At 45.1% G+C, this 14,264-nt stretch overlaps 1 protein-coding gene across 1 annotated transcript; it reads right to left on the reverse strand.

The window, feature by feature from the left end:
* Positions 1 to 1,105: 1,105 nt before the first annotated feature.
* igfbp2a (insulin-like growth factor binding protein 2a) lies at positions 1,106 to 12,290 on the reverse strand (the record flags this gene model as incomplete). The annotated part of the gene is made up of 4 exons (XM_079236586.1): positions 1,106 to 1,264; positions 1,443 to 1,583; positions 2,575 to 2,756; positions 11,894 to 12,290. The coding sequence occupies 4 exons, from the start codon at positions 12,288 to 12,290 to the stop codon at positions 1,106 to 1,108; spliced, it is 879 nt and encodes a 292-aa protein (XP_079092712.1).
* Positions 12,291 to 14,264: the final 1,974 nt, after the last annotated feature.

Consider the following 14,264-nt stretch of genomic DNA (forward strand, 5'->3'; position numbering starts at 1 on the left):
GAGTCAGCGGTTTTCTCTGCGGCTGCTATCTCTCTGACCTTGACACTCAGGTGGTTTCCATCTGCTGTCAAAGGCGAAACTGCCTGCGGAGACGTTTCTCATCGGGATGTCCAAAGGTGAGGCGTGTTTTGAAAGATTTAGCACACAGAGAGTTTTGTGCTAAATGATTCATTTTGGCAAAGTCATCATAAATAAGGACGGGAATGGAGTCCTTTTATTTCATCTTAAACATACTAAGAGTGTCTCTGTCTCAACAAGTGTCGAATGAACCACCAGGACATGTTGTACAGGCGTTCATGCTCTCCAGAGGATGCATCCTCCTGACTTTACTGATCAGTATGAGGTCAGCATTCTGTTGCTTTTTTACTGAAATTACTCAAAAATTGGATGGGCCATCATGAAATGTGGTACAGATATGTGTGTCCCCCTCAGGATAATAAATTACACAATAGCATAATTGTGACGTTGACATTAGCGTTCATCCAATAGCTGTCTGTGCAGCCTCAGTGAACCACGACAGGACTTAAATCATTAGATTTAATAAAAGTGGAAAGAAGCACATGCACTTTGGTCTCAAATCAAGAGATTTCTTCCTGAGTTTGAAATGTCAAACACTTCGACTTATTGATGAATTTCCAAAACCCCTTCGGCCTCCTGAGCTTTTATTTCCTTTTCTAAATATCCCTGCATCGAGTGCGCCAGATTCAAAGTGCGTCTTCAAATAAAAAAACGCAGTCAGGGCACACATTGGATTTATTACCACTTTAATAGCATTATCTGTTAATGAGGCGTAACAGTAGTCTGCAAGCTAGGGCAAAGAAAACACACCTAAAAAAAACAAATGTGTTGCAGGCTTTTTTCACTTCTCAACACACACGGAAAACAGCAAATCTGAGCAAAGTCACAATTAGTAAAGCAAACGTCACCGACTACTGAGAGACTTATCTTTACGTCTACACATAATCTGCGGTTACATCCTACGCAGCAAGTCTACCACTTCAAATGAACTAGAGACACACACACACACACAAAGATAATACACAGCTTACTCAGATGTTCTTTTTGTTCCCAAGTACTTTACAGTTTGTTTAGTTTTAATGCCGCTTCATATCTGGTCCATGTCGGGGAGCTCCAGCTCCAGGTCTCTGAGGTACTGGCTGCAGTTGGGGTCTCCCCTCACAGCGGGCGCTGCCGGGATGGGGCGGCCGGTGTGAGGGTTGACGCACCAGCACTCGCCCCTCTGACCGTGCAGGGACATCTTGCACTGAAACACAACACGCTGTGTTTATTTGTGCATGTTTTTGCACCAAATATGCATGTATGTGTTGTGCAAAATCTGTTTTATGTTGCATGTTTCATTTAAAAACACTTTCTTATATATATATACTATATATATACTCCCTCTCCGGTTACCCCCCATTTCCCACAATGCCTGGAGTCACCTGTTTGAGATTATACTGCCCCCTCTTGTCACAGTTGGGGATGTGCAGGGCGTACAGGTCTTCCAGGGGACCTCGGTTATCTCTGAAGGGCATCTTGGATATCCTCTCCAGGATCTGGTCGAGCTCCTGCTGACACTGAGTCTTTGACACAACAACACAGGTTACGTTAGGTCACGCCCGTTTGGGCGCGACAGCAGGTTTCTGCAAAACAAATAACATGTAAACCTCTGTGCAGGGAGATTACAGTTTTTCCTATTTGTTGTTTTCTTTGGAAAATAAGATATTTTTTTCCATATTTAAAAAACATAAAAACAAATCTGATTTCATTTTTTTTTTTTTTTTTTAAGTTCAGTTAAATCCATGCGCACAGCAGAAATGCATTCATCAACACCAAGATGTGTTTGCATAGCATCAGCACATTTTTGACATGCTACATAAAATCTCACATAAAAGGCGCACACACATAATAAAGCTTAAGGGCCTTTCCGTAATGAGCAAATGAATCATGTTTTCTTGCCAGTAATGAACAACAACGCTTGCCAGTGACCTCAGATTTACCTCACAATTCCACACAGCCAAATGTCTTGTTGAGACAGTTATAGGTTTCTGGCTGAGCAATAACCTTCCACTGATTTTTATGGCGGATGGAAACTATCACGATTAGACGCCGGTTAGAAATGCCCGGCTACGGATTACAGAGCGGGTCAGGTGTATTCAATATCTGCCTTTTGATTAAAGTGGTTGCTGGAAGAAACTGGAGGGAAAAAATGCCATGACATGAAATTATTATCATGAGGTGTCATCATTTCCTGAAGTGAATTCAACTGATACTTATCAACAGGTTGAAGCACTTTGAATGATCCTCACATGAAACTAGCCAAACAGCTGCTGCACCAGAGGGAGGCGACACTGACCTCCTCTTCCTCCCTCAGTCAGTTAGTGTCTCCTCTGGAAAACACTGCACTCACTCTCACTTTAGTACTTTACGTTTTTATTTAATGCTGCGTGTCTTTTGCCAAATAGAGATTGAACTGAGAACAAAATAATTGACACGCTCCTCTTCCTGCTGGTTGATTCCAGGACTTAATGATTTTAATGACATTTCAAGAGCTCTATCCAAAGCTTTACTCACCTGTTTGGGCCGCGCAGGTTTCACCTCCTCCACCTTGTTGGTCTTCATCTTGGTCTTCATCTCCTGCCGGTGCTGGCGCACGGCGCTCTCTTTGGGGCCCAGCCAGGCGGCCTCTTTGCTGGGCTTCCGGATGGCCGGGATCTCACTCACGCCCTGTTCGGGCAGCGGCTCCACGGCCTCGCCTGCGGAGACGCCACATCAAACCGATCAAAATCTCAATCCAAGGATCCCCGAAATCCCACCGCGTTGATACATTTAGTTGTTAAAAGACAGCGTCTTAACCTTTTAAACACCAATGCCCCCCTAAGGGGGGCAGACTGAGCGATTGTTATATAAAACTGTCAATCAAAACTTATTTTATGAAAAAAAATGTCAAAAACTACTGTATTTTGATGTATTGAACACCATAAGTAATATACAAGAGAAATATATGGTTTGTTAAATGAAAAAATTAAAATGTCCCAGATGTGCGCAAATGTGGCCAACTGCAAATTTTGGAGACCTCGCCTGAATGTTCTCTGTTCTAAACCCTCTAACTTTGTTCTGCTTCACTTTATCAAAGTCAACCTTTGCAGAGAGAATGTTCACATATTGAGTTATGATTTGGGTTAGAGAATGTTCACATATTGAGCTATGATTTGGGTTAGAGAATGTTCACATATTGAGCTATGATTTGGGTTAGAGTTGGACCTTACAGCTGCATCATTTCAAAGAAATAATCATCCTGAAAGAGATTTTTTTTTATAGGCGGACCTGAAACCTTTTCATGTCTTTCTGTGTGTCATCTTCATTTACTCTTAACCAGTAACATATATACTGATATGTACACATCTGAACAAAATCTCACATGTGTACCTTTTATTATAAACAAAATGATTCAAATAGTCCTAGTGGTTGCAGAGAAACACCATTTTTAGTTTGGGTATGACATTTTTGAGCAGAGGCCTAAAAATAGGCTGGTTTTCTGTGTGCCGAAAAGAGTAGAAATCAAACTGTGCTGGACGGGACTCGAGGACACGTTGATGGACACGTTGGCTCTAAAAGCATTGAACCTGTGACTGGTCCTGACCGCCTCCCTCCCCGAGCCGCCCTGTGGTCCTCGTGCTGTCATCCCCATAATGCATTGGGCTTCACAGGCTGGAGGTGCCAAAATCAGCTTCAGCTTGGGAAGCTCATTTGTCAGAGCGACAAAGTTCATGGCCTGCTTTGCTCTAAAAGCACCTTAGCTCCTCGAGGAGAATCTTCTCTCCTTTTCCTTGAGGACTAGTCGACTAGTTGATGGATGGGAGGGAAATATAGAACACAATTCTCTGGATTTTCCGACGTCCCTCCCACTGCGCCTGATGGTCGCTCCTAATGCAAAGGTGGCCAGCTGGTCTAGCTCACCTGCACCCTCCAGGGTGTAGAAGCTCAACTCTTTTGGTATATTTGTTCCTCATTGTCACAGCTGACATTTTGGGGGCTGAAGTGTCCAAAACCCCACTGTTAAAGTGCTCTGAAACGCATCGGCACAATCAGTGAGTCACGACAATCCTTTTCCTTTCTCCCAGAGCGAAGCAGCCACATGCAGCTCCGTTAACAAGCTTGCGGCTCTGAAAAGTTGGCCTCTGCTGAACTTTAGTCACAGTCGGGTTTCCATGGTTGCTGTTTTTCCTTCCTGGTGTGATTTTAATTTCATGAGCAGATGTTAAAAGTGGTGATAAATGAACAAATCATGCATTTCTCTAATGCTTGTATTTGGAAGACCTCATGATGAGTTCATTTTGATTTTGATTTTTAGGTCTTTATGGGGTTTCAATACCTCGGTGAATCAAACTGGACTCAAGCTGTTACTCGGATCACCTTGTGCTTCTGTATCATAAAAGAAAATGAGTTTTTTTAGGACAAATAGCGACCAAAATTTGTCAAAATGTTGGGTCCGTGAAAACCTCTCAACTAATGGCTAAATCTATGAACGCATTAAAAAGATGTTATATGGGGAAATACATAATTTCTTAGTTTAAAGCCACTGCATGGATGACATTCTCACACATTGTGATTATTACAGCAACAAGACCAGAACTACTGCTGTCGCTCTGCAACGTTAAAAAAGCAGGTCAGTTTGTGGAAATAACACTGATGAACAATTAATGAGTCATGTATTAAACTAAAGCAGCAAATGCATGTCCTGACTGTCCCTGTGGCCATGCATGACTCCTCCAGTCTCCTCTCTCCTTGGAGTCTTGTTAAACATCAACCTAAAAAAGAAAGCCCCTCTTCAAACAGATGGAGCAAACAATGTGAGGGGCCATCAGGTTCAACAGAACATGTTGTTTCTGACAACAGAGCCTGCTTCGGGGTTAGGGTTGACGGGGAGGGAGTGGAAAAGGAGCGTCACTCCAAAGCAGCTGATTCCAGACACACAAAAATGCCTCGGAAGGCAAAAACGATCACATCTCAGTTCAGTTTAGGTCGAAAGAAATATCTTTCAAATATGTCGGACGAGTGTTTGTTATCCCTGATTTTCAGTCGAGCGAGTGTTTCGTGGATGCAGGAATTCACTCGGCGCCTGAAGGAAAGAAGGGAAATAAGCACAGAGAGTAGAGGAGGTCAACCGGCGGGCCAGAGAGCGGATAGTTCGCGGTTATGCAACGGCCGTACGGCGCAGACTGGTGGAAAAGGGCGTCTGTAGGGCAGAGAATGAGAGCGAGTGTGTGTTCCTGGTGGCGGCGGCAGACTGGAGAGGCATTCTCCGCGCTCTGCAAGAGGTACATTTGACATCCGCTCGTAGAATATGATTACAAAAGGCCTCAGAGCGAACGGGAGAAAGGAAATTCCAAACGGAGCAATAACAAGGTGCTGGCGCCGTTCTCCATCAGATAGATCTGGTGTTGTTGGACTCCGGTTCGCCTCGTGATGCTCCGCCGTGCTTTCCTTTGAAGGCTGGGTTTCTTTCCTCAAAAAAGGGCAAAAGTCAACTGGAATCAGGTGTGTGCTCGCGTGTGTGTGTGTGTGGCGGATAAACGCACGACACACCAAATATTAGTGGCTGGGGTGCTTTTTGTTTTGCCGCATTACATAATCCCGACAGCATCCCTCCCTCTCTTCTGAGGAAACCCGAGACGTCCACTCAGATACACCGTGGACGCGCATAAACATAGAGCGCACGGATCATACGCAGCGACACACACACACACACACACACACACACACACACAGGGTCAGGACCCCACTTTCAGGGGGCGCTAGGCCTCTGCAGTCCGAGCCGGTCCACAGCGGTGGGCTTGGGATCAGCAGTATCAACAGAGCAGCAGGCCTACTGTCCAGTCTACTGCTTGAGTTAATCCTCACACAATGGCTCCAGAGGCTTTCTTTCTGTATCTGATCCATGGCGAATTCCCAGATGGCACGTAGGCCAGAAGTGTCATGTCTGATCGTCCAGATTCTGGTCAACTGAGCAAATGGCCCACGACTTGACTGGAGAATGTGGAGCTGGAGAAAAAGCGAAAGACATCAGCGTTCCCGCTCCATCCTCTTTGCATCGCTACAAAATGGACCCGTTTTATGGTCAAGACAAACTCATGGGTGTGGACTGGTTAGCTTAGCTCTCTGGAATTAGTGCACGTCAATGGGAGCATTTTCAATGCATTTGGTAACCCTTGAATTCAACGGGTCGCGTAGTTTCATATCAATTTGAGGGAGGAACGGAAATGTGAAATATATCAACCGGTAATAATACAAATATGGAGTTTCTTGTAATAAATAAACTAAAATGTATATTTACTTTGATTTAAATGGAACAGTTGTTCTAAATAAATTGACAACTAAACTCTAATAACTTGTGTTTTAGTTGCAACATCTTTTTTGTATTGGAAAAAAATATGTAATTTCATACTTTCATGTGCAAAAAGTGTTAAGTTGAGCTGCTACTTGATTCCATAGACATGCAGTAGATAACCGGTCGCTATACCCGGAGTCAGCAGAGAACTGACCTATCCCTTTAAATGTTGGAATGTGTAAATCAGTAAAAAGGTCTTCTCTCTCCATATGGCGTTTAAGGCCGCTCTGAGGTGTGAAGTATGTCGTGTGCCGCATGCAAAGTCGATGAAAGGAACGGCGAAGAGTAGCGGCAGTCCGTCAGCCATGGCGCGGCCCGGTGGGACCGCTTTCCTCGAAACACAAACTCAGCAAAGTGCAGATATGTTTACCTTCCAGGCTTTCTGGCCTGCAACAGGCATCTAAAAGCAGGCTTCGGACAGGCTCTGGCACGCACGCACACATCCGCGGCCAGCCAGGCATCTCGCTGGTGAACTCTGGGCCGACCTGCAGGACCTAAACTAGGCCACGAAGCCAGGCGAGCTGGAACACATCGAGCATCTACTGACACTCATCCACTGTGGGAGAGATAAGAGGGGGCGGGGCCTCTGGGGGAGATAACGTCAGCGTAAGTCAGAACAACTTTAAATGATCTTATGTGGTCGTAAATCATTTTTTACCAGAAGACAACAGCGAGAACAACAAGAGGACTAGATCAAGCGAGACAAATTCCACTCCCTCTTTTTCTTGGAAATTAAAGAACATTCGGTCGGGAGGGATTTGCAATATAACTTTAAAGGTTGGCCAACTGCTTAAAGTTTAAATACCGCAAGGGTACAAAAAAAAAAAAGCATTCAGAAAAAGAAATCCTCAAAGAGCAACATCTTCGTTAATGCTTGCCATATTTTAGTGAAACATCTCAACAGCTGTTGAATGGGTTGCTATGGAGTTTGGGACAGCCAATCATGTTGTCCAGAGGATGAATCCTCATAACTTTGGTGACCTTCTACTCCCCTCCGGAGTAAGAAGCATTCAGACGGTGTTGGTATTGTCTTAAATCACCCTTACCCAAAAGAAAGGTGGGAAGTTATTCTGGATCCCAACAGGCACAAGGAGATTCTTGGCACGCCCGGCCTAGGGGAGCCTGAGCGCAACATACGGACGGGTCTCCCCACCTCCCAAATTAGGACCAATGCTGCAGAGGAGTAGTTCAATGATGTTTTTATTTTCCACCAGGTGTCATAAATTCTCCAGGGTGAGCCTGGCCCAAAATAACAAACAAAACAATCTGTGCACGTGATCTAACTTCCCTACCACAAAAGGAACAAAAGAAAATACAGGTGTCTTACCCATCTCCCTACCCGAAAACAGGAGAAAACACGGCTAAACAAAAAGGGCTTCTCACCCCTACCGACACTCTTCCTAACCCCACCACCCCAAGGATCCCTCTTGGGCAGCATGGCCCGGTTGGAAGCTGGAGAGAGAGAGCCGGCCCCACAGGTTCCCTCCTAAGTAGCCGTCCAATTACCTGCAGCGAATGAAAACGCACAGGGCAAGGCAACACATGTCACAACACCTCCCCTCAGGCTTCTTTCCATGATGCCCTGATGGCACAAACGCCCCTGTTTTTGGAGAAGCCTGGGATTACCGGGGAGCTATTTCAGTCCCGCGGGCCCCGTCTGGATCCCTGCAGGTACACAGGAATGCCCCTCTGAGCTCACAATGTGATTTCAGCGACCGGATCGGGAGTTTTCCACTTTCCTCTCTCCACCTTCGTTTTTCCCTCTTCAGACTTCTCGTTGTCAAAATGTTCGGCTCGATCAGGACAAGTTTGGGCAAAATTGATGCTGAAACAAAAGCTTATTTTGAGGAGTAATAACCAATTAGCTTCATCTCCTTTTCTAATTCATGTGACACTCTACCGGCCAACCACGGGCTCTGCTTGGACTTAGTTAATCAGCTGGCTCCCTGCAGAGGTCACACATGGTATGATCCCTGTCAAAACAATAAAGGCCCATCCAGGCTGATTAAAGGAACCACTTTTTCTGGATCCAGGTTTCCTTGGGAACAGAATATCAAGTAATACTGAGCATAAACAGAGAGGTAGTGGGAACGTTGTGGGTGTTAGTTTGGAAAAGGGAGGCATTTCATCTCAAAGTCTATGAAACGTGGAATATTTGTGTTATTAGTAAAAGTCTGAACTTTAAATAAAAATATACTGAGTTGTATTATTAAAATATTCAAATTTGAATCAGTTCTTGGGTTCACGAAGGAGTTATCCCATTCAATCCTCCTATTTCCCCACATCACCCAATCCAGGAGATATCGTGATAACTTCAGATATTAAGTTGCATAAACAACGTGTGCAAACAGAGCAGAACGATGTCAACATGTTCAACACATCTGGAATAAGAGTTAAACATCTTTATTCATCTATTCAAAGATATGCACATTATTTGAGACACTTCTTGGTCAAAATGAAGTCAAAACTTTCTTGGAAAATGTTTTCTTTTTTAATCTATTGTCTTCCTGCGAGTGATTGCCTGCAGTGTAACACGTGGAGCCAATCACACACACACACACACACACACACACACACACACACACACACACACACACACACACACACACACACACACACACAAAGACATGCTGAAGGTCTGAAGGGAGGTAATCAGAGCGCACAGGATTTGTTTTTTATGCAATTTCATATATTCATGTTTTTAATTGAGATGTTCTGGTGGATCCACATGTCAAGCCCGGCGTATAGTGTCACAGAATCATGTCCATCTGCCTCTTGCTTATAACACACTGCTCACTCACACACTCACACTTTCAAACAGCGTACTACTTTTGATAGAGCAAACTTGATCGTCCATTTCGACCGTGGCTTTCAAAGCCTGATCAACTTCCTGCTGAGCTAAACGAGACATGACTGCACCGTGGGAGTTCAATACTCAGACATCTATGAAGCAATGCCACTTTCTTACTTTATGAAGTACTAATATGTTGTAATCACTTACTTTTGACCATTTCATAGAACAAGGAACAAAACTCGCCCGTGGCTTTGAGAAGAAACTCAGCGAGCACATTTCAACTAAATGAGTTCATTACTAATAACTTTTTCATTACTTTTTGCAGCTACTTAAACTGCAATATAGAATAAATTGAATAAATACTTTGGGTTCAATGCAAATATCACAGATAATTAGTATCTTCCATTCACTCTCCTACATTTACCTCTGACTGATTTCTCTCGCCCTCTTTTCTCCGACATGATCATTCTAGGGGCTTAAGATCATTGACCTCTGACCTTTTACCTCTTTGCTTGTTTGTAGTGCTGATCCAGGAGTTTTCCAGGATCCCACCGCCGCTTTCATTGCAAGTTGCGACGGATATATTCACGACGAATCAATTATTAAAATGCATTAAATGCCGTCACCTCCATCGCTGATTTTACAGGTTACATAATCCTATTTCAGTGTCAGATGTTTTTGGGATGTGTTATTTTTGTCCAGCACATATCATTTGAATACAACTGAGCAAGAACGACAGGATGCCAGGATGCTGAGGCGTATAAACATCCAAATAAAGCAGCTGCAATACTTCACCCTTTGATTCTTTGCCCAGGGTTTCAGATTCGCTCCAGAGTCGCCGCTCCCCCTGCTCATCTAAACACAACCACTTCATTATCGGATTATAATCAGCCCTTTTCTTGTCGTTTACAGATTAATTCCTGGAACGAAGGAGACGCGGTGGGTCGCAGCCAGAAGTTTGCTCTCAATCTTCCGACAGCCGACGTGAGCCGAGATTTCATTACTTCCTCTTTTTATATCGGAGAAGAATTTATGACAGGAAATCGAGTCTGCGTCGTCTCAAACTCGGCCGAACGGAAAGCAGGAGACCGACAGTACACGTTTATTATTTTATATTCCAAACACCAAGTGGATGGGAGAAAGTCTGCTGCTTCCTAAATAAAAATGTGTTTCTTCCATCTTTTGGCCTTGATACATCTCCACACTACACAGTTCAACTGTAGACAGAGGTCACTCTTCCATCCTCCTTTTATCCATTCAGCCTTTTACCGCCTTTTTGGACACATCTACCTAAATCTCAGAGCGGTCAGCCTGAGCCAAACCTGAGGAAGACAACATCAGTGACAGCGAACAAATTGCCGTCTTGCAAGCAAGCCTTTACACGGTGTTCCTGCGTTTTGTCCTCTTTGTTTTGCACTTATGCAACCCTGCAATTCACAGCTGTTTTATTGCTCGCGTGTCATTGTTTGAGGTTGCATAATTGTGGAATTAAGTCACTTGTGGATGTTAAATCACAAACGTGTCGCGGAGCATTTTGTGTGTGCCGGAGAGTCCTTACAGAGTCGCAGGGTTACTACTCTGGTAGTTTCTCTCCGGAGTTCGCTGCCAAAACAAACACGTGTCAGTCTGGAGGTAAACTCTGACAAAGCACGGATTTGGAAATGGGTAGAAATCACACCGCGCTGGCTCCACTGCACACTCGTCGACTCTGTGTGTGTGTGTGTGTGTGTGTGTGTGTGTGTGTGTGTGTGAGTGTGTGTGTGTGTGTGTGTGTGTGTGTGTGTGTGTGTGTGTGCAGCTTCAAAATCAGCCAGTTAATGAGGAGATTTACTTTTCTTCCTCACTGCGACCTGTCCTTGTTCAAACACGAGCCACATGAGCTGCTGGCTGCAGGCCTCACGGAGCTTCAGTGTGACCCGGCTGCACATCATCCAGCTTGTTTCCCAGGTACACGACCCAGTCAATGCAGTCACTGTCAACACCACTGTATAGCAATTCCTGGTCAAAGCCTAAAGTCCACTTTTCTAATCAATGCTGCATTCCTCCTGCTGTCTCGCTCCGTTCCTTTCTCTCCACTCCCCTGTGGAAATGTCAACATCAATACTATGATGTTTTCTGCAAAGATCCCAGCGAGTAACTTCGGTGAATCCTGCAGGCCACTACCTTGATCTCTGTCACAGTGTTTTAAAGGCAGAGACTGGAGGTTCCAGCTGTCCGGCGCATAGCTGAGGTTAACTTGAGCAGAGTGACTGTTCCTTTTGTTTCTCTCTCCCCGTGCACATTCACAACACTATAAACAAGTCAATGCAACACAGACTTTACCATGAGTGTGAGAATGCCTCATGCAACAGGCAGAAAATAGGTCATGACTGCAGAAGAAGTTCAGAAATAGCACACCTCAAATGCATAATGCAACATAATAGATGCAACAAAGTGCTGATAGCACACACTTCCAGATTATTTCAAGCCTGTGGTTAAATCCTGATGCATAAAGAGCTTAAAAGGGATCCAAAGGGGCGCATAATTACACAATGAATGTTTGTAGGATGCACTGCAGACCCAATAACTAGAAAGCATGATAAAACATAAACATATCTCATCCACCTTCATGACAGTGCAAAATGTCTACACTATTCCTCCGGCTGCAGTCTAGACAGTGTCATTAAAAATGAATAGAAGAAAAGCAGGTTTCCAGTAAACACACTGACCGCTGGTTTGCTCCCGGTGCTCCTGGCTGAAGGTGGCCGTCTCGGTGTCCACTTTGCGCCGGCATTGCCCCTGGCCCTGCACCAGTTGCTCCAGAGGAAGCTCCGAGTCGGGCGTCGGGTAGCACCGCAGCCCGGTGGTGCACCTCGGGGTGTACACGCCGCACATCTCGCCCTCCAGCCGGGCGCACACGGGGCAGCACCCGCAGCCCGGCTCGCGCACTATCTCTGCGCAAGCCTCGGTGAGCCTTGGGCACAGCGCCTGGCGCTCCGCGGTGCAGCCCGGGCAGCGGAACACCATCTCGGCCAGGGAGGCACCGGCGAGGGACGCGCAGAGGACCAGCACGCTGCACGCGTACGACAGCATTGTTAAAGGCACGAGGCTTTTTGTCATTATCATGGGGCGATAGGAGGCAGGGGAGGAAAAAAAGGGGAAGAAGTGTGCATGGAACAGGTGAAGCCGGGGGCTGGAGCTCTGCTGGGTCCTACACGTTCCCAGGTTTGCTCTTGGGGCCACATGTGGGTGTTAATATGGGAAGACAGGGGATTTAGTCCAAATGACAGATTTGAGCTCTGCTGAAACGCTGGAGGTAAATTACACTAATGTGTTCCCTTTTCTGTAAGTTTTCTTATTGTTGGCTGTCCCATAATGAGAATAGTGCTCCTAGAAGTTGAAGGGAATTGGCTGAATTAAATGCATTTGAGCAACATTAGCCTCCATCTGTTAATGGCTTTTCACTCTCTGCAGCTAAAATAAATACTGAAACATTTAAAAGTCTTCCTTTTGACCAAATATATGACTGCAAATATATTTACATAAATCAAAGCGTGTCATCATCACTTTCTCTGGCCGGCCCGACCCCTGACCTCTCTCTGGCCAAGGGGGAAAGAACTTCCTCGGGTCAATTATAAATAAAACTGCTTTGCCGAACAGAATTAGAAATAGGAGTCGATGTGAAACTTGAGCTCCAGTATCACAAACAGGGCAGTGAGTTACAGCTCCTGGCTGGAAGACCCTGCATTGCCATACATACTGTGGCGTGTTTGTTTCAATCAGCGCAGTCTACCCCGACTCCCAGAATGCATAAATAAATAAACAAACAAACAAAAGGACTATGTGCAGCGCATTCCTTACATGGAAAGACCTCCCCGCCGTGGCAGACATGCCCATTGACACTCAATTAAAACTTACCAGCTGCTACCAACTTATATGCCTGTGCACAGTAATGCTACTGTGCACGTATTCAGCAACGTTTCCTATCGATCTGTGAGGCCAAGCCCGGAGGTGTCGTGCTTACCTTCCGAACAAGCTCCTATTAACCCTGTCCAGTGCGGTAGACTGATCGGTGTTTATCCAAGGGCCCAGAAATAGAAGTGGCATGTGTAATCTTACTCCGCAGATTATTTTGTTTTGTGGGTGCCCTCTGATTTAATGCTATTTGGCCCTATTCACGATCTGCATCCTTGCTCACCTCGGGGGCGTGACGAGGGAGAAAGGATGCCCAGAGGGCTGTTTGCACACAGAACCTCATGTATCACTTCATGAAACCAAGCAGCAGGATGGCCACTAGCTGATACGCCTAGCGGGCCGCAGCATCTGCCCATGTGTGCAAAGTAATCCCCACCAAGGTCAGTTACTTCAATTCCTCCCCATGGAACTGTAAATACAAACTCTGGATAAACTCAACATTGATGGAGGGAGGTACGGCGTCACTGATGTGCCGGGGACTCGCACAGTGCAGCACGGATACCGAGAGCGCTTTGTAAGCCGGAGGTCATCTTTAAGTACAGCGAGTCCCCAAAACTCTGCACTTCATGTGTGATTACAACGAATCGATGTCAAGTGTTCATCATCCAGCAGTTATGGATGCTTCCTATGAGTTATAGCTGCTGACAAACACATTAATAAAGACAATGGCAGCAGCCTGGCAGCAAATCAACTTGTGATGCAAAGCTGAAGCCGATAATTTCACATCTGTCCCTAAATCTAAAATGCATATTCCTAAAGCAGACACAACTAAGTGACGCATTAGTGCATTTTTGGCTCTATTCTGGCTTCTTATCAACTGAAACGAGTCCCTAAAGACATCCTCATGTTCCCCTTTCAGGCTTTGATAATGAATGAGTGCACTGTTTAGTGTTGGGCTTTGATTATACTTAATTAAGGCTCCCTTTGCTTGGATGAGATAACTAGAGGCAATAAGTCGAGGGGTTGAAAAGTAATTCATCATCCGATTAGTGAGCCTGCATGAAATGGAGTCAAACTCACAGCATTGGAACAGCTGGATTATGTGTTTATATCCTCAACTAACTGTTCTAAATTGTGCTGTGAAACGTGTTTTATTTTATTTGAACGCAATAGGCCGACTGCAAG

This window comes from Taurulus bubalis, assembly GCF_910589615.1.
Source record: "Taurulus bubalis genome assembly, chromosome: 21".
NCBI classification, from domain to species: domain Eukaryota; kingdom Metazoa; phylum Chordata; class Actinopteri; order Perciformes; family Cottidae; genus Taurulus; species Taurulus bubalis.